At 45.3% G+C, this 20,945-nt stretch overlaps 1 protein-coding gene across 2 annotated transcripts in view; it reads left to right on the top strand.

Annotated features, from left to right (window-relative positions):
- Positions 1–20,542, top strand: part of DYRK1A (dual specificity tyrosine-(Y)-phosphorylation regulated kinase 1A) — a 120,860-nt gene extending 100,318 nt beyond the window's left edge. The window contains exons 6-11 of one of the 2 annotated variants that reach the window (XM_015418958.1): positions 4,962–5,248; positions 5,691–5,837; positions 6,583–6,723; positions 7,030–7,336; positions 7,599–7,723; positions 19,136–20,542. In XM_015418958.1, coding sequence (XP_015274444.1) covers positions 4,962–5,248; positions 5,691–5,837; positions 6,583–6,723; positions 7,030–7,336; positions 7,599–7,723; positions 19,136–19,756 — 1,628 coding nt within the window. In that variant the 3' untranslated portion in view covers positions 19,757–20,542. Of the gene's footprint in view, positions 1–4,961; positions 5,249–5,690; positions 5,838–6,582; positions 6,724–7,026; positions 7,337–7,598; positions 7,724–19,135 lie in introns of both variants that reach the window. The other variant, XM_015418886.1, reaches the window with a different exon arrangement.
- The last annotated feature ends 403 nt before the right edge of the window (positions 20,543–20,945 follow it).

Here is a 20,945-nt window from a genome sequence, read left to right as displayed (position 1 = left end):
TCTCTAAAATCGTATACAACTCTGGCAGCGCCTGCACCCATTTCTGCAGCAGAGTCCTCTTCCGTTCCAGAGGTGCCAGAGTCACTAGATTTCGTTTCTTCCTCCTTGGACTCTTCCTCCGTTCCCAGCTGACGCCGCAAAAACTCTTTTGCTTTAAAAATGGAGTCTATCTTCTCTCTTTTATCGTTGATCTTAAAGTTGACACCCTCCGGGATCGCCCACCTGTACGATATCCCATTGGTCTGAAGGAAAGAAATTAAATCCTTATAGTTTTTCCTCTTTTGTCAAATTTCAAATGGAATGTCTTTTAAGGTCTTGATGATTACATTTCCCATTTTCAGTGGAGTTGCTGATGTCGCTTTTAAGATAGCATCTCTGGTCTGTCTTCTTGAGAATCTGACCACTATTTCTCCAGGCAGGCTATTTTTTTTAATATAATTGAAGTATGCCCTGTAGACTAACTCCATTTCTTTTACTAACTCATCCGCTGTTAAGCCTATTACTGGAGCGATGATCTCGATAAGCAGCTTCCTCAGGTCCTCCTTCTCTGCTTCAGGAACTCCCTGGAACCTGAGAATCATGTTAGCTTTTTCCATCTGTAATTGTAGCAAACGATTTTCTTGGAAGTTCTGCTTCATTTCCATTTCTCCCATTCTTTTCTTCAGTTTCTTACTTGTGGTGTCTATCTCTTTAATTTGCTCAGTTGCCTGCTCCACTTTCTTCTCCGTTTCATTCAGCTGGAGCTGTTGAGATGCAAAGTTCTTATTCATCACGGTCAATTGCTGGTTAATGCCATCAAGTTGCTCCATCACCGGCTTAAGCATATCCGCTAGCAGTTTAATGACGTCTACTCCCTCTTCCGGTTTTGGACTCTGACTGCCCGGTGGTTTCGTTTTCAACTTTCTCTGCTGGGTCGCCATTTCCTTCTATTTGTTTACAGTTTCTAACGCTTCTTCCCGGCTCGAAAAATTCGCCCCACGATGACGATAATCAAGTAAGTCTCTCAAAACACACTCGTTGTGTTTCCTCCCCTCTCCCCCTTCATATCGCTTATCAATTCATTCGCATAAGAGGTGTCCCTCTTAGTGATCTCTTTTATCAACGGGGGGGGGGATCCGCTTTTACAATAATTCGGTTTATTCTGAACTCACGTTCATTTTCGGTCAGTTTCTCTGACCTCGCTCATTCTAAACGCCATTCCGCTCGATCTCCGGCACTTGTCCTGGTCAACCCGGCTAGTGCCCAAAGGCCACACAGCGACTGGACCGTCAGGGTGGAGGGGAGCCTCGATTCTCTGGCATTATGCCATCGAAGAGGCTACCCCTCAAAAGCCCTCTGCCCTGGAGCCTTTCGCAAAGGCTCCGTGGGGTGTCACTTGAGGTGGCACCCCTCCAGTCTGCTGGTGTGCGGATCGCTCTCCTGCGGTTCAGGGAGAGCATCCACCATCGCTGCTCCATAAACCAGAAGTCCCCACATCTCTACTCCTAGGTTAGCTCAATAGTCATGGGATAAAAGGACAAGTCCTCTTGTGGATCAAAAACTGGCTAATTAATAGGAAACAGAGTGTATAAATGGGCAATTTTCTCAGTGGAGAGTGGTAAGCAATGGGGTTGGGGTACCACAGCGATTAGTACTCGGTCCGATGCTTTTTAACTTGTTTACTAATGATTTGGAGTTGGGAGTAAGCAACAAAGTGGCTAAATTTGCAGATGATGCAAAGTTGTTCAGGGTGGTGAGAACCTGGGAGGATTGTGAGGCACTCCAAAGGGATCTGTCAAAGATAGGTGAGTGGGCGTCAACATGGCAAAGGGGGTTCAATGTGACCAAGTGCAAAGTGATGCACATTAGAGCAAAAAATCCTAACTATAAATACACATTGATGGGGTCCAAACTGGCAGAGACTGACCGAGAGAGAGATCTTGGAGTCGTGGTAGATAACTCAATGAAAATGTTGAGACAGTGTGCGACTGCAATAAAAAAGGCCAACGCTTCTGAGCAGGGGAGAGGCATCCTTCCATGAATGGGAACTCAATTGCACTTACCTCCAACCTGCTTCCACTCTTGTCCCGCCTTCAGCTGCAGAGGGGGCTTGGATCCCTTGTCTCTAGGGGATGGCCTCCTGTACCCATGGGTACACCAACACCTTTATCTGTTCCCCGCTTTCCCCCTGGTTACCAGAGTGGTGAAAAAAACATATGGGAAGAACCATATTACATTCTGATTGCACCTTGGTGGCCATATCAACACTGGTTTCCAGTGGTACTCCACCTCTTCTGAGGAACCTTCCATCACTTCCCCCCAGTTGTGGACCTTCTTCTCACCCATGGGGGACACGTTCTACACCACAACGTTCCTCGCCTGAAACTCACGGCGTGGAAAGTAAGACTCATCTGTTTCTCTGACCATGTGAGACAAGTTATGCTGAACAGCTGGAAAGTATCTACATGTAGATCTTATTCCTATAAATGGAACAGGTTAATGAAATATGCTACCTTGGTAACTGTGCTCCGAAACCGGGCTGGTCTATCGGTTGTTTTCAATTTTCTGCTTTCTTTGGTGGATTTTGGCCTAAGCCACTCTTTGCTCCATGTGTATTTGGCTGCCATCTCAGCTCATCACCAACCTGTAGAAGGTCATTGTATATTTGCTAATCTAGACACTATATGTTTTCCAAAAGTGCTACTTCATTTATACCCACCTGTTAAACAGCCTACACCAGCATGGGATCTGCTCCTGATTCTACACAAACTGACAAGGAAACTGTTTGAACCCAAGGCCATTTGTGCCTTACAACACCTGTCTTGGAAGACTGCTTTTCTCGTGGCCATCACTTTCACCAGACGGGTGTGGGAACTTATAGCGCTTCGAGGCGAGCCCCCCGTACCTGCATTTCCATGAGAATGGCATGTCTCTAGTTCCAGATGTGAACTTCCTGCCGAAAGTAATCACAGAATTCCATCTCCAGTCCGACATTTCACTTCCAGACTTCCTTCACCTAAGGATGAAAATGATAGGAAACCTCTCTTCCTTGACGTAAAAAGGGCCTTGTTTTTCTTTCTGCACAGAACATGGTCATACTGGAAAGACCCTAATATCGTTGTATCCTATGGGACGCACAGGAAGAGATACAAAATATCCTCTCAAAGATTATCAAAGTGGATAGCAGAGACTCTCAAACTATGCTATCTATTGGCTAAATGCCAGCTTCCTAGACCTGTATGTGCTCAAAATCTGAATACTTCAACTGCTTTCCTTAATGGCACACTGTTACAGGAGACCTGCAGGGCAGCTACGTGAGCTAGTCCACATAACGTCTGTGAAACACTATGCCCTGGACATCTGTCTGCATCAATGGACAATGGTGCAATGGTCTGTCTTGCAGTCTGCTTGTACCTGAGTACCTACCAGCACCCACCTCCAGGCAGGCCTGAGCTTGCTACTTTCCCATGGGTGTGATGCACAGAGACCACAAAGAAGATAAACAGGTTGCTTACCTGTAAGTGATGATCTTTGAGTGGTCATCTGTGCATTCACACCACCCACTCTCCTTCCCTACTGCTGTTGGTCCTCTGGTGCTCAAAGGGATCATTCAGCAGTCAGAAGGAACTGGCAGGATGTCTGCATCCATCCCAGTGAGCATGTGCAGTAGGGCTCCTGTGCATGACACCGGGGAAAGGGCGCAAAAATCCTTTCCAGCCTGGTAGCTTACAGATTGTGATTGACGCAGGTGCCCTATTCCCATGGGTGTGAATGCACAGATGACCACTCAAAGAACATCAGTTACAGGTAAGCAACCTGTTTTTTTCTTTGTTTTTCATTTACCGTATAATGCTTCCATAAAATTTGGAAAAATAAATGGAATCTTCAAACTTGTATGACTACTTTTATGTCTTTCTTGAGCACTAGAATGAATTGCCATTGCTTTACCATGAGATAAAACATGTTGCTTGAAAGCAAATGCAGAACCATTCAGAATGCATTGGACAGTCCAAAGCAGCCTTGGACTTTCCAGGAATTGCCTTTAAATGCCTAGCATATTCTAGATACCAAAACAGAGGCAAAACTACCCGAGGGATGGCAGCTTGCCAGTTTTTTAAAACTGCTGTATTAGTTATATTGATTTTAAAGAATCAATTTTTCACTTCAGCAGAATATTTATATTGAAGTTTGTTAGGTACAAGGTAGACATCTTGGGGGGGGGATTCCACCCTACACATTGCTCCCTGTCTTTTAATACCCCCCCCCCCGGTCCCCTGTCTTTCATTCCTCCCACCTCTACTCACCATTTTTTTCTGCTGCTTTCTTCAAAGCTGCAGTCAGGCAAGAGTTGCCTAGGTCCAGGACTAGGCAGACCCATACTGCTGAGTGTGATCTTGCAAGCTTCCATGAGATCTCAGTAAGCAATTGCTTTGTGGAAATCCTCCTCCTCCTTGTATTTTTCTGCAAACCCGGAAGGGTCCTCCAGGTCTAAAAAAAAGTATGCCCTATATTTACATGGTCTTGTATTATGGATTTTTAATCTAATTTTGAACATAGATGAACATGCAGATATACGATTTTGGAATTATTCTTGGGGTTGTCACATAAGAAGAACTGTTAGAGGAAAACACACAGATGTCGTTTGTAATGCCATACCTGCACATGGATATCTGGTGGTGTCAAATGTAGGATGTGAACACCTGGTGTGTGGAGGGGAGGAAGGTGTGCTCTCACTCCCACTCCCCACTATGTGAAGGGAGTTGTGTATCCTTTGATCCATCCTACCAGTACTGTTCCCTGTCAATAGTATCATTGAATAACATACATTCACCTTGAAATACAATGCTGGAGAACAAAGAATTATTTGAATGTATATATTTTTTATAAATGATTCAGTAAGGAAACATGCAGCATATTAATAAAATTTTGTAAACTATGCTAAGTATTTGTTCTCATTTTTAAAATACTTTAATTTTTTTTAGTGCATTTGAAGCGCCATTTTATGTTCCGAAACCATCTCTGTTTAGTTTTTGAAATGCTCTCCTACAACCTTTATGACCTGTTGCGGAACACGAACTTCAGAGGGGTTTCACTGAACCTGACACGAAAATTTGCACAACAGATGTGCACTGCACTGCTTTTTCTTGCAACTCCTGAACTTAGCATCATTCACTGTGACCTAAAACCTGAGAATATTCTCCTTTGTAATCCCAAACGAAGCGCTATCAAGATAGTTGATTTTGGCAGCTCTTGCCAACTTGGACAGAGGGTAAGCATTAACATTCATCTAAAGAAATTTGAAGAGTGATATAGATTTCAGTGTATTTCTGTAAATCCATTCTTGTTCATTCTTGAATTTAAAATGTGTATAGAAAAGAGATTTAAACCAGTCCTTTACAATAACAGAAGGGTTCTCAGGGTTACCATGGAATGCATATTCATTTGGATCTGGGCTTCTATGAGAATAAGACATGACGACTTTTAATAAAGTTGGTGCTGTAATTTTAACACCAAACAGGTTTAAAATACACTAGCAGAATAGTAATAATTTTATTAAAATGAAGTATCTTGTAATTTTATTCAAAGAGAATTGGATAACATATTTAATTGTTTTTAAAATCTGCAAATTGTAATTTTCTGTTGTAAACCATTGAGCATCTGTACCAGAAATGTGCTTCAAGTCATATAATATCTTTGTTTTTAAAATGCAGATATATCAGTATATCCAGAGTCGTTTTTATCGATCACCAGAGGTGCTATTGGGAATGCCTTATGATCTTGCAATTGATATGTGGTCCCTTGGTTGTATCTTAGTAGAAATGCACACTGGAGAACCCCTGTTCAGTGGAGCAAATGAGGTATGTAATCCCACAAAAATCAATGATCTGATTAAATGCGTTGCTGTTAAATTAGATACAGTTAGCATCATTTGGGATACGCAACAAAGGATCGTGCAAACTTGCCCTTGCTTTGCACCTGTGAGGAAGAGATTTAGTTTTCCAAACAGGTGACACTAAATTAACCACCATGTACATTTGGTTGGTTGGCATACCAAACTAGGAAAGAGATAAAGGAGTACAGATAGGCCTAGATTTATTTTTAATTTCTGATCTTAATATTAATTTTACCATTTCTGTATTTTAAACTTTTTAGATTCCTATCTATGGTTTTAGATGCTATTATATTTTATAATTTTACTGTTCTTTTATCAATTATTTATCTGCCTCCTATTGTATTGATTGTTGGTCTATGACCGTAATAATAAATAGTAAATAGTAACCACTCTGTACATAGCTTGATTTAGTAGGGATGATGAGATTTCTGCTATTCTGTCTGTTAGGTTTTAGTCCCTCTAAATTACTGATGATTCCGCTTGAAGTTCAATATTCATACTTTAGTAGAGCAGAACCTTTCTTAGAGGACACGAAGGCAAAAATGGTTGAGGGAGAAAGGATCCCATGATACAGGATTTGCTACAGTGAACAATCCAAGAAACATCAGATTTTGTAATCATCTCTAAATTTTAGCTCATGTTTTGTTGCTTAGTACTTACGCTTTATGGACCTTTCCCCAATTTCCCCATTTATTTTTTCATATAAACAGGTGGATCAGATGAATAAAATAGTAGAAGTTTTGGGTGTAGCACCTGCACACATTCTTGACCAAGCACCAAAAGCAAGAAAGTTCTTTGAGAAGTTGCCAGATGGCACTTGGAACTTAAAGAAGACCAAAGATGGGAAAAGGGTAAGTTTATCTTGAACTTCAACCCTTAAGTTATTATTTTTTTTGTAATTCCCATTCATTTAAATGACCATTTTTTCCACAAAGGATTACAGGCTCACATGTAGATACAGTCTTTGGTAATTGTTGTATTCTTTTTAAATACACAGTCTTATCTTCAGCAAGACACATAGACTACTTAAAATATGGTGTATGTTTTGAGAACTGATAATTTTTACAGGGTTTTTTTCCTTTGCTAAATTGAGGTGTGACAAACTACTTTATATTTTTCATTTCATTACATTTAAGGAACTTCTTATTTCCCAGCAGGAGTACAAACCACCTGGAACTCGTAAGCTTCATAATATACTTGGAGTTGAAACAGGAGGACCAGGGGGGCGTCGTGCTGGGGAATCGGGTCATACTGTAGCTGACTACTTGAAGTTCAAAGACCTCATTTTAAGGATGCTTGACTATGATCCGAAAACCCGAATTCAACCTTACTATGCCCTGCAACATAGTTTCTTTAAGAAAACAGCAGATGAAGGTACCAACACGAGTAATAGTGTATCTACGAGTCCTGCTATGGAGCAGTCGCAATCTTCAGGAACCACCTCTAGCACATCTTCAAGCTCAGGTATATTCCAATTGTCCCCTTTTTATTTTTGAAATGTACTAAGATAAGTATGTTTTATTTATTGAATTTATTTAAAATGATTTATCTCTGAAATCTCAAATCTGCCCTTAAAAACAAGCTTTCAATTAGCATCTCAGTTTTCTTTTCTTTCTCAGTCAGTTGGGAATCTATTTATTTAGTCTTGCTTTTCCTTCTTAGGAAAACCTCCTAATGGTAATTTTTATACTTTTATTTTTCATGTATTTTTCAACAATAACCAAAGGTGGCTCGTCTGGGACAAGCAACAGTGGAAGAGCGCGTTCAGATCCTACACATCAGCATCGACATAGTGGTGGACACTTCACTGCTGCTGTACAAGCTATGGATTGTGAAACACACAGTCCACAGGTAAGACTCTTGAAAGAAGTCTCTGTCATCATTGTGGCTTCTTTGCCAGTTCCACATGGGACTGCACAGGCACGTTGCCAACGTTTTACTAGAAAGCTCTTCTCTTTTAGTGCTTTCTAAAGCGCTAGGTGTGCTCCCGTTTTTCTCTCAGCCGTTCCCACATAAGCTGGCATGTGACTAGGACCTCAGTCCTTCCTTTGTCACCAAGGAGGTAGGACATGCTTTTCTCTCCTCACGGGTTCTTCACAGGCCTTGAGGAGATCTATTTTTAAGCTAATAATCACCTAAGGTACAATACCTCTTCTTCTAATGTCCCTGTACTGTTTTTCAATGAAAAAGAAAGAATAGAAAACATTTTATCAATCTTCATTGTCTTCTGTCAAGGTTATCATAATCTCAGTTGATATTGTCCTCTTTAGGAAGTGTACCAGGTGTGGTACCAAAATGCCACAAACGGACGATTATTTCTTGTGCTTACTGCATTTATTTATTCATTCATTCATTCATTCATTCATTCATTCATTCATTCATTCATTCATTCATTCATTCATTCATTCATTCATTCATTCATTCATTCATTCATTCATTCATTCATTCATTCATTCATTCATTCATTCATTCATTCATTCATGACCTCGACCACATTGCTAACTACTTATACAAAATACATGTCTTAGGAGGTCGGCAGGCTTGGCTGGCATACCATCGTTCTCACTGGTATGCCCGGCGGAAAAGCTCCATCTTCACGGCCCTGCAAAATTGCTGGAGATCTCGCAGGGCCTGGATCTCACTGGGGAGCTCGTTCCAATATGCTGGTGCAGCTAGCGAAAATGCTCTAGACCTAGTTGTTGTCAGCCTGGCCTCTTTAGGGCCAGGAAGGGTCAGGCAGTGTTGCATCCCAGATCTCAGTGCTCTCTGGGGAACATACATGGAAAGGCGGTCCCTCAGGTAGACAGGTCCCTGACCATATAGGGCTTTAAAGGTCAAAACCAGCACCTTGAAGTGGATCCGGAAAGCTATTGGCAGCCAGTGTAACGCCTTTAGCACAGGCTGGATGTGCTCCCGCATCGGGAGGCCCATCAACAGCCTGGCCGCCGTGTTTTGCACCAGCTGCAGCTTCCGATGTTGCCGCAAGGCCAGCCCCATGTAGAGAGCATTGCAGTAATCCAACCTCGAGGTGACCATAGCATGGATCACTGACGCCAGATCTTTGCGCTCAAGGAAGGGAACCAGCTGCCTAATCAGCCGAAGATGGTAGAAGGCTGCCTTGGCAGTGGCTGCTACCTGGGCCTCCATTGTTAAGGAAGCATCCAGGAGCACTCCCAATCTCCGGACCCGCGACGCTGGCACCAACGGCGCCCCATCGAAGGGATCAAGAATGGACTAATGCCGCAATGTTGGGGCTTGTGACACTTGCAAGCAGTTGTCCAGTGGTCCAGGGTGGGGCAGTCTCGACTTCTGGGGAAAGTGTCTGCCTGTAGCCGGGGATTGCCGATCTTTGTGCAATTCCTGGAGGGGAGGGGCTTCTCTCTTGGATCCGTCTTTGGCCCTGCCTCAAGGCAGATAGACGTCATCAGCTGTGCTCTGTTAGAGCTCTGTGATTCCTACTCTCCTTTTTAGTTTTCTTCAGTGTATTTTCATCTTCATCTGTTTCCTCTATTGGGAGATCGACCCGGGAGTGGGAAGGACATCGTCCTCCTCCCCCACCCGTGCGTGCCGAGTTCAATTGGCAGCAGAAGGAACAAGGAGCCGTTCATAGCAGTGGAGATTCTTACCTCCAGCTCCTTCACTCCCCCCCCAGGATCCCTCAAGCCGTGGGGTCTCCAGCCTTCAGTCCGGAAGCTTCCTCAGTTGCTCTCTTAATAGGAGTGTTGGCAGTTGCCACATTGGAGCACCCAGGCCCTCCACACGGCCTCCAGAAGCTTACCAGGTCAGCAGAATACAGCAAGCCTCAGTCTTAGCTGTATCACAAGCCCTCCGCTAACCTTCTGAATCCGGTAAGAAGGGGCCTTAACTAGAACCCCCCTGGTGGGGTTTTTATTTGTTCTTTTTCCCAGTTAAAAAAGGCAAGAAATGGTGGCGTGGGTGGGCTTTCTGAGCCCATGCCTCAGGATAGTATGGTCTCTAGTCTTGAGCTCCTCTTCTCCCCCTCCCAAGTCTCCACACATGGCTCCCAACTGGGGTCCGACCTGGCAGGAACCTCTGCACTGGACCTCTCAAGCGATAATGCTCAGGCTAATCTGCTACCCTGGTTTAAGGGGTATGTCAAGCCCACCCTGGGTTCCGGGGGCAGACCCTCTCGTGGCCGTGACGTCTCAAGGCGGGGGAGGTCCGACAGCTCTGGGAGACAAATCTTGTAAAGGGGGGGGAGCGTTGGGGCCTCAGATGGGTAGGGGACAGAATTGAACGCCACTCCGTAAGTCCCTCTACCTCCGTGCTTCGGTTCCCCAGCCTGTCAGCATCCTCCCTGGACACCTTCTCTCTCTGCTAGCGTCAGGTAGTTCTGAGCACGTCCTTCCTCCCCGGCCCCTTTGCTTCCCTCTCCTTTATACCCAGCTCCCTCGCTCAGCGCTGTCTCCCGTCCCTGACTCCCTCTCATTCCTCACAGCCCTGTCCCCCTTGATAAGCTCCGACGCCTTCCCCAGGGTCGTAGCTACGCCACCGCCGGCCTGGGGCCACACCACAAGCGTGTAGGGTTTCACGAGGTCATGGGGCCGCCATCAGCCTCTTCTGCTGCTCCCCACGGCTCTGTGCTCCGTGGTCGGGTGGGGTCGGACCACTGCGTCCCAGCTGTGCTGACGGGGCTCGGCGAGGCGGGGTCTTCTTGGTCTGCCGGTTCCCTGGGTGAGTTGGTGTCATTGGGGTCTCTGGGGGTTGTGGGTTACGTCCCAGGATCCCTGAACCGGGACAGGGTAAATGCTGAGAGAAATTAGAGAAGCCATTTCTCAGGCTATTCTTAACTTGAGGGACTCCTCTAGGTCTCCTAAGAGATCTGGACATCAATCTCCCTCTAGTAGTGCATCAGTAGTTGGTGCACATAAAATCTCCCACTTTCCTTCTCAACCTAAAAGAAGGCAATTAGATCATTCTGCCAGGCATAGCAGAGAATCCAGCCCTAAGGAAGAGGATGAGCTATCAGATGAAGAAAAATCTGTGGTCACCACCATGCAGACTCATCTTTTCCCACAGGAAGTTTTCTACAAGATTCTTCCATTTTGTGCATTTTGGAAATTCCATTCAACAGCAAAGAGGTGGAAGCCCCTGACCTGAGCAAACCAGCTGGTTCTGCTAGAGCCTTCCCAAAAGTGGGGTCATTTCCCCTTGGGATTCCATTCCCAGCTGTGTTCGATAAGGTGGTCAAGACCGAATGTGAGTCACCAGTCAGACCTAAGTCAAACCATCCTATCACCTTCAAGTTCTATTCCCTGGTGCCAGATGCAGCAGAATACTTCAAACTATCACTAGTGGATGATTATGTGGCTATTCTGCACTCCAGTGCTGTTTTACTTGTGTAAGCAGATAGTCTCCCCAAGGATCCCTGCAACAGATTGAACAGTCCTTGCGTAAGAATTTTGAACCTTTCTTGACTTCCCTCAGGGTGTCCACAGTAAGGACCCTTTTTGATAAGACAATCTACTCTTGGGCTTCAGACCTCTCAGCAGCAGATATAGAACTGACGGATGAACTAAAGAAGATTGCCCTCACAGCAGCTTTCTCTGTGGATGCTTTGCTGGACGCAGTCCAAGTTTCGGCCAGGGCTATGGCTTCAGATGTCATTGCCAGACAAAATACTTGGCTTTGCAGCTGGAAAGTGGATCCTTTGTCCCAAGCCAGAGGGGCTAGCATACCATTCAGAGGAGTACATCTCTTCAGGGAAGGTATGGATAGATATCTGGTGGAGGATAAAGATAAGAAGAGGTCGCTGCCTTCCTGCAAGAAAGACAGCAAGCCCAAGATACGCTTTTCTTCCTTTTGTGAATTCAAGCATACCTCAGGATTTCAAGTATCTAGGCCTTTCAAAGGAAGATGGCAGCCCAAATAGTCAGGTGGCAATAGTTCCTCCTTTACCAAAACAATAGGACAGAGCCCACGGGGTTCCAAGAAGAGCTCTTCAGCATGACTACCACAGGGGCTCAGACTCACCAAACATAGGTCATCTTCAATTTTTTGCGGCTCACTGGGAGTCCACAGTGGGCGACAAGTGGGTTTTAGATACAGTGTCAAACAGCTACTCTCTGAAACTCTGTTCCTTGCCTCCTAAGAAATTTCTACAAGTCCTAAGAAATCATTCTCCACAAAAACACCTTCTCCTCAAGGCCGTACCAAACCTACTAAACATCGGGGTGACAGAGCCTTTGCCAGAGGCCCAAAAAACCTTAAGGTTTATTCAGTCTTTTTTATAGTCTCAAAATGAACAGGGCCATGAGGGCCATTTTTGACTTCAAATGGCTAAACAGGATGATAAGAAAGGAAAAGTTCAGTATGGAAACGCTCAAGTCCATAGTATCATCCATCCAAAAAGGAAATTTTCTGGCATCAGTTAATCTGTTAGAGCCCTACTTGCACATCCCAATTCAGAAGTTGCATCGGAGGTTCCTGCACGTTTCATACAATGGTCTTCATTTTCAGTACCGCACTCTTCCCTTTGGCCTCAAAACAGCACCAAGAGTGTTCACCAAAGTCTTGGTTTCACTGATAGCACACCTGAGAACCCAGGGAATGTCCATCTTCCCATATTTGGACGACATTTTAAATAGATCCTACTCTCTGAGGAGATCCCACTCTCCTCAACATCATTAATATATATTGAATTTTTAATGTATTGTTTATTAAAATGTTGTTAGCCGCCCTGAGCTAGCTATGGCAAAGAGGTGCGGGATATAAATATAAATAAATAAAACTTTAAACAGAGATGGAGGATGTACGTTGAACTGTTTCATGCCTCCAGGATCTCGGGTTCATCCTTAACTGGGAGAAAAGCAGCTTGTCTCCATCTCAGAGGGTCTTCCATTAGGGGTCATAATAGACACGGCTCAGGACAGAGTTCCTATCACAGGAGAAACAGGAGAAGATCCTAACTTCAATACAGGAGATCACTCGTCGGTCCCAAGTGGAGGTGATGTCCCTGGCGAGGTTTCTAGGAATGATGGTGTCTTGTCAGGATGTTGTCATGGTCCCAGTTTCATCCTCCTATCCTTCCAGGATTTCATGGCTGACAAGCAGTTCAAGATTACCTGGATCCCTGATTCAGGAACTCCAGTGGTGGACAAAATCTGCCAGGTTTTTGGAGGGGACTCTGCTCCAGGAACTGGATGATAATGACGTCAGATGCCAGCCTCACTGGCTGGGGGGCCCACTCACAGGGGACAATGGCTCAGGGCCTCTGGTCTCAGGAAGAGTCTTCACAAAGCATCAACTTTCTGGAGCTCAGGGCAATAAAGCTAGGGCTGCTGTCCTTCCAGGATCTCCTAACAGGGAAGCACTTCCTAGTTCACACAGACAATATGACAGCCAAATCTTATGTCAAAATCCAGGGGGGTACCAAATCCAGGTTACTCCACACAGAAGCAAAGCTGATTATGCAATAGGCAGAGACCCATCTGAGGTCAATCAAGGCTGTTCATGTGGCAGGACAGGTCAACACATTAGTGGACTGGCTCAGTCAGAGGGTTCTAAATCAAGCAGAATGGATGCTGAACAAGGTAACCTTCCAGCAGATATGCCTCAAGTTCAGCAAGGCAGAAGTGGACCTTTTTTGCCACTGAGCATAACTACCAAGTTCCACAGTTCATTTCAAGGACAAGGTCTCCACAAGCCATAGGGGTAGACACCCTAAGCTGTGACAGGTCAAATCAGCTTCTGTATGCCTTTCCTCCCATGCAGCTAATCCAAAGGGTGATCCAGAGAATAATAGACTTCAAGGCAGAAGTAGTGCTAGTTGCACCATTCTGGCCACAGAGGTGCTGGTTCCAGGACCTACGGAGACTGTCTGTCACAAAGCCCTGGCGTCTCCCCATCAGGAAGGACCTCCTTCAACAGGGAGCCCTCATTCACCCCCAGTCTGGTGGTTGAGCAGTTGCAGTTCAAACAAATAGGATACCTGGATAGGGTTATTAACACTGATAACTTCCAGGAAGGGTTCCACTAACAGGGTTTATAATAACTCATGGTAGGTCTAGTTATAGTGTTCCAAGCATGAGCTAAAGCCCCTTACAACTAAAGTGGGAGACATTGTCACCTTCTTCCAAGAAAGTTTGGACAAAGGTCTACTAGTACATTGAAAAGACAGGTGGCAGCCATTTCCACCATTGGGAACTAAGAAAGGGAGGATCTTATCCCAGCACCCGCATGTTAAGAGGTTTCTAAGGGGCACTTCCTTGATCAATCCACCTCAGGTTCATCATTTCCCTACATGGAGCTTGAATGTAGTGCTCAAGGTTCTCTCTCAGACTCCATTTGAGCCAATGGCTGCTTATCCTCTCAAACAGCTTACCTTTAAAACCATCTTTCTAGTCAGTACCACTTCGGCCAGGAGGGTGTCAGAACTTGGAGCTCTCCCCATGAACAAAGAGCTCTGTGTCTTTCATAGCAATAGAGTAGTGCTCTGTCCAGACCTGACCTCTGTCCCAAAGGTAAACTCAGCCTTTCATATGTCAGAGGACCTGGTCCTCCCCTCCTTCTCCTCTAGTCCCAAGCACCCTCAGAAGAAGGAATGGCATTGTTTGGATGTTAAGAGGGCCCTGAGCTTCTACCTTAATAGGCTAAGCCCTTTTGTAGGACTGACTCTATGCTTGTCTCTTTCAGGAAGCCTTCCCTAGGGCACAGAGCATCTACTTCTACCATTAGTAGATGGGTTAGAGGCTGTACCCTCGCTTACAAGTCCAAAGATCATGACCCTTCTCCAGGCATTATGGCACACTCCCTCAGAGGGACAGCAACCTCTGCAGCCTACAGATTCTTTCCTTCCTTAGAAGTCATATGTAAGGCTGCCACCTAGATGTTTGTCTACTCTTTCATCAGGCATTACAGGATTGATAAATTAGCCTCTATGGGGGCTGCCTTTGAAAGAAGGGTCCTACAGCGTGCCTTCTCAATCTGAAAGCCAAGTCTCTTACCTCCCTGGGGCACACTGCTTTTCTATGTCCCAAAAGTTCAGACTGCCCCACCCTGGACCACTGGTTTGTATCACTTACCATGAATCTTCCTTCTCGGTGGTCCAGGGTGGGGCAGTCACTTCCTTGGAACAGAGTAGGTATGCTGTCCGAACCTAGGGCTTCCTTGCCCTCCTTCTGTCCTTCCTCTTCCTGGTGAGGTTCTCTGGGAGTCGTTTCTACATTATGTTTGTGCCTCCATGCGGTTATGTCTTTTTTTCCTCAACTGTTTGTTGGAGGTTTGTTCTTGGTTTTTGTATAAATGTTTGGGAGAGGAAGTTATACTGCTTTGGGAGCAGACTGAGATCTGAGAGAGAAGCCCCTTCCCTCCAGGAATTGCACAAAGATTGACAACCCTGCCTGTCTATAGGGAGGAGCTTCTCCCAGAAGTTGAGAATGCCCCACCCCTGGATTCGCAGTAAGTGAGACAGATCTTCCATTCACCCCAGAGGCCCAACATGAGAGGGCTGCAAGATTTAAAATGGTGTTGTGGGAGAAGGCACTGCAAGCTCCCAAAGCTGCCTCACCCCACTGAGGGTGAAAAAGAGGCCCATACACCCTTTATGGTGTCAGTGCCGTCAGCCTCTCTTGCAGAATCAACATCATGCCATTTGCACCACTCTGCCTTAGTTCTGAGAAGTTCTTTGGAACTGCCTCGAGGAAATGGAACTTGAAGTGCATACACTGTTTGGATCCAGCAGGCTTTTCACTGCCAGTCAGAAAATCTGTCCCTGAACCTGAGAGTGTTTTGCAGGTACCCTGTGTACCTTAGCCTCACATTAAATGTCTTGACAGCTCCTTTGGTTCTGAGGATGAGTTTGAGATGATCAGACCCCCAGCTCCTGTGGGCCCTAAAACTAAGAAGAAGATGTCATCTCAGGATCCTCCTGGATCTGCTCCTATGTTTGGCAACTGCCTTGTTCCCCTCCCTGATGCCCATTTTACCAGTGAGGCTTACCATCCAACCAACTGATGTGGTTTCTACAGATGGTTCTGAAGCTGACATTCGTTGACTCTGACCCCATCAGAATGTCATCGGCACTAACTACCTTTCCTGTCGGAGGTTTTTGATGGAGGAAGAGTTTTCTGGCTGCTCTGATGCCATTTTCAACATTGCCTCTGATCCATCCCTGGACAAGAAGGTGAGGGATCTCCCTCCAGTGTCCCTTATGGAAGATTTATGACTCTAGTCTATATTAAGCAGTTAACAAGAATGGTGACGGTCCTTCAATTGAACATTGTCTGCTTGGCCCTGACCTGGATATCCCAGGTAAGCCTGATCTTGTCAGATCTTGGAAGCTAAGCAGGGCTTATCCTGGTACGTACTTGGAAGGGAGACCACCAAAGAATACCAGGGCTGGGATGCAGAGGCCAGCAATAATAAGCTGTCTCCTGAAACATCTGAGCCCCACTAGGGTTTGCCAGAAGTCAGCCATAACTTCCAGGCACACAAGCACACAAACACAAATACTGACCACCCCCCAAAGCCATCAGATCCCATTCTTTAGGTCACCTACTCCACCTTGTTGGGGCAAGTGGTACTACCCATGCTGCCTGAACTCCTTGAGACTGCCAATTCAGTCTGGTCTAAGCCAGCTTCAGTCCAAGCTTCCACCTTCTTTGGGGAGCCATAACTCTAAAACCCTAAATCTAATCTTCACAAAACTTGGAGGGCATGTAGACGAGCATCAGGGGGAAGTCATCTGAGAGTCTGATGCCTCTGTCTAGCACAGGGTCCATTCTATACACTTCTGAAATGGAGCCTTTCATTTCCGCAGAAAGCATTTTCTTGGCACCTTCTTTGGGGCGCTGTAACTTGGACCCCATAAATCCAGTCTTCACCAAACTTGGAGGGCAGGTAGAGGACAGTCAGCTGGAGTTCCCCTGCACGTTTGGTGTCTCTAGGACCCAGTTCTACGGCGTTACAAACCTTACGAACTGAACCAGTGCATTTAGTGGGAGCGGATGGCTGTTCGAGACCCACCGCGGCCGGAGTGAGCTCCCGGCCCTAGTCTCAGCTCCCACCCACCCAGCGGTTCGAAAGCAAAATAACAGCGAGTAGATAAATGGGTACCTGCCCTAGGTGGCAGGGGGCACCCCCCTCCATCATGAGGCTTGGTGGGGGCATTGGCAGCGGCGGGGCGGCAACGAGCAGCAGCGATGAGTGAAGTAGCGAGCAGTGATGGCAAGGAGGCGCAACACCAGCGGTGGATCAGATGATGGCGGAGGCGGAGCCAGAAGGCGCAGGAACGTAGAAGCGCAGGCGCGGCGGAGCCTAAAGGACATAGCTGGAGCCAGGCTGAAGCGAACCATGTGCCAGATGGGCCCGCCGGAAAAAACTGCCGACTCCGAAGGCCACTGGAAGAAGAAGAGCCGAAGCCGGGCCGAGCCGAAGCCAAGCCGAAGAACAGCGAGTCCCACCATTGGGTGCCGGTAGGGCAGTCCCCACCCCTGACAATGTGGCCATAGATAGGGATAAATGAAATTGTGTAAGCCGCTCAGACCCCTCGGGGTTCGAGCGGGATACAAGTCGAAAGCATAAATAAATAAATAAAAAATAGTGCCAAAAAGTTCTTGATGGTCTGTGGTTCGCAAACTGAGCATGCCATGAATCATGAACCTAACTTCATTTTCCTGCTTCACACCCATCTCTAGAGGTGTCAGCTTTTAACCTTGCACAGGATATTATATTGCCAATCTTTTCCCCTTCTCCCTATACTGAAGAGGAGCATGGACTCCTTTCACCAAATGTGAGGAGGACTTTACTATTTTACTTGCAAAGAACACAGAAATTTTGCAAAGATCAGCATTTATTTGTTCGCTTCTCTGGTTCCCAGTAAGGGGCGAGTCCCTTCAGTTCTGCCGCCAAACACACATGCACCAGGTCCAGGACCCCTTGCCCTTTTCCTGTGAAAGCGCTCTCCACCAGGGCACATGTCTTCTGCAGCCATCCTCAGCAAGGTTTCGGTTGCTGTTGCTTGGTCGTCCCCCTCAACGTATGTGAAGAACTACTCAATTGGCATTGATTCCAGAAGCAGGGCAGCTGTGGGAAGAGCAGTGTTGCAGACTTTATTCCACTAAACAGCCCACATCCTCCTGCAGTTTGTCAGGTGAGCTTGCTATTCTCCCATGTGGGACTGCACAGAAGCTATGATAATGAAAATGGGGTTGCACTTACCTGTAATGGTGGTTCATTGAGTGGTCTTCTGTGCAGACACACATCCCTCTCTCCTTTCTCTGCTGTGGGTCGCTTTGACACTAGTTTGGTATTCTGCTTCACAGCAGTGAGGAAAGACTAGGGGAAGGAGTACTCCTTGTGCTTTAGAAAGTGCTAGAAGAGAAGAGCTTTCTAGTAAAACCTCCGTGGCAGTACAGCACACATGCTCAGTTGCATGTGTGCCTGTGCACAGATCAATCAAACAACAGTTACATGTAAGTACAACCCCGTTTACTCCCTGTGCATGGGCTTCATGCTCTAAAGTATAGATGGCCCCACTGGACTACCAACTGATTTTGTCTGTCCCCAAGAGTCCCTACAAAGGCACTGTGTATTATATGTGGCTTGTTCCCTTTATGACTTCACTTCATTATTAAAGAAACCACTTCTTCCACCTGCTCTCTTCCTTGAACCCAGATAGCTGTCTTCAGATAGCATCAAATCATGTTTTACCTATACAGAATTAGTCATCCTGTCTTAAACTAGGTGTTCATTTTTCTTTCTAGGAAGGACATTGCCCACTTGTATAATTTATTACTTCATAGTTGTCAGGTGAAGTCATAGTGAGTTCTAGGCCAATTGTTTTCCAGTCTCTTACCATTCAAGCCACTCTTATGACATCTAGGAATGTATGAGTGTTGGGTTCATTTGCAAATTTGAACTAAAGCCTGCCTGTTCTCCCGAGGGAAAATACTACTGTCATTGCAAAGCATAGTTTATAGTTCATAAGCATTCATTTTAACTTTTATATATATTTTTGAGAACTCATGGGAAAGGTATCAATAAGCTTCATGATGCTGCTATGTTGTGCTTTTAGGCAACAGGCCAAGAGTTTTTGGGGTGCCCTGTGTTTAAGTTATGATTGAGTGCAATTTGCTTGTTGACTGGCTTCCAGTTTTATGAGCTGTCTTATTTTGATGTGGTTTTAATTTGCATGTTGGCTTTTACTCAGCTTTTGTTAGCCACCTTGTAAATTTGTATCAAAAGTTGAAATATAAATATTTTAATAGAAAAAAATTACCACAAGCCTTTTTTTAATAATAGGTTCGACAGCAATTTCCTCCTCCTCTTGGTTGGACGGGCACTGAAGCTCCAACGCAAGTCACTGTTGAAACGCATCCGGTTCAAGAAACCTCTTTCCATGTAACCCCTCAGCAACAGAATGCATTACATCATCACCATGGAAACACCTCCCACCACCACCACCATCACCACCACCACCACCATCATGGACAACAGGCCTTGGTTAGTCGGACCAGGCCAAGGGTCTACAATTCTCCAACAAATAGCTCCTCCACCCAGGATTCTATGGAGGTGGGTCATAGTCACCACTCCATGACATCCCTGTCTTCCTCAACTACTTCTTCCTCTACATCTTCCTCCTCAACTGGTAATCAAGGCAATCAAGCCTATCAGAACCGCCCAGTGGCTGCTAATACATTGGACTTCGGACAAAATGGAGCTATGGATGTCAATTTAACAGTCTACTCTAATCCACGCCAAGAAACTGGCATAGCAGGACATCCCACATACCAGTTTTCTGCTAATACAGGTCCTGCTCATTACATGACTGAAGGACACCTTGCAATGAGGCAGGGAATTGATAGAGAAGAGTCTCCCATGACAGGAGTTTGTGTTCAGCAAAGTCCTGTGGCTAGCTCGTGACTAAATTGAAACAAGTTTGTTTCTTGTGTGTTTTTATAGAAGTGGTGTTTTTCCAAAAAAGTGCAAAGCTGCTTGAATCAGAAGGAGATAGACTTACTGAACCGCTATAGGAGAGCAAAGCTGACTATTTTTTTAAACTTGAACAGATTGCAAAGGGACACTGAAGTTTTTAGAGCCATGTCCAGACCAATCCTACATAGTTTTGAGGAGGTAAGAACCTCCTTTGCCCCTATTTTAATTACCACAACCAAGTCATAGTTTTTCCCCCTTCTAATACCAGAATAAATGTTCAAATATCGGTCTTAGTTGCAAACAGCTTCTTAAAGGCACTATTCAGGATCATACAAATGGACCTTTGGGTTTGTTTGTTTTTAAAGGGGGGAGGAGTAATACACAGTCTAGTTTCCCAAACACACATGAGCATGGGAATGCAGTACTGTAAGGAAGAGAGACCTTCAGGTTACAAAATATAATCTTCAGATATAATAAGGGACAGTTGTAATGGTGTTCATAAGGCACACTAAGCATGCTAAATTGCGGTAATCAGGACTCTCCTTATCTGAACCTACTGAGAATCAAAGCAGCAGTTATAATGGGATTCTATGTCTCTTGTGTTTGAGACAACAATCAGCTAGTAGTGGAATATGACTGGTCTTGTAACTAAGGTGCACTGAGAAGCAATCAACAGGTTGGTCTTGGCCAGTCCAGGGGAAGTCGTAAGTGGTGGTCTTTGGGATAACCTTTGGCCTTATGGATTTGGACTCTAAGTTAGAAGAGCCTACCATTTCAGATGCAATCACTTTTGGACATGCTTTTGCAGACAGTCCTTAATGCTGAAAACACAGAGAATGGGTAATTCAAGAGGCCTTTCTTTTAAAATAGACTTTTGTGATCCACTTATTGTAAGGTATTGCAAGGTCACTTTGCGTGTGTCATAAAGTTGACTTCCTTATTGGTTGAAGGTCACAGGAGTAGTGGTTTGCTTTTGATGGAAATAGCTACAACTGTGTCCCTTCCTGCTTTTCTCCCCCCCTCCCCCCATTCTTTTCTTTCTTTCTTTTGCTTTTTCTGGGCACGTGGTTTCTCCACCATTACTTCTGCACAAAGATGTCTTCTGTTCATCCTGAACATTTTAAAAATGCAGAATTTTATGTGACTGCTTTTTTGCCTCACAATTATGCTGTGAATT

The sequence above is a fragment of the Gekko japonicus genome, unplaced genomic scaffold (assembly GCF_001447785.1).
Source record: "Gekko japonicus isolate JY-2015 unplaced genomic scaffold, Gekko_japonicus_V1.1 scaffold242, whole genome shotgun sequence".
Taxonomy (NCBI): Eukaryota; Metazoa; Chordata; class Lepidosauria; order Squamata; family Gekkonidae; genus Gekko; species Gekko japonicus.
The sequence above is the reverse complement of the archived record's forward strand: the minus strand, read 5'-3'. Positions and strand labels throughout refer to the sequence as shown.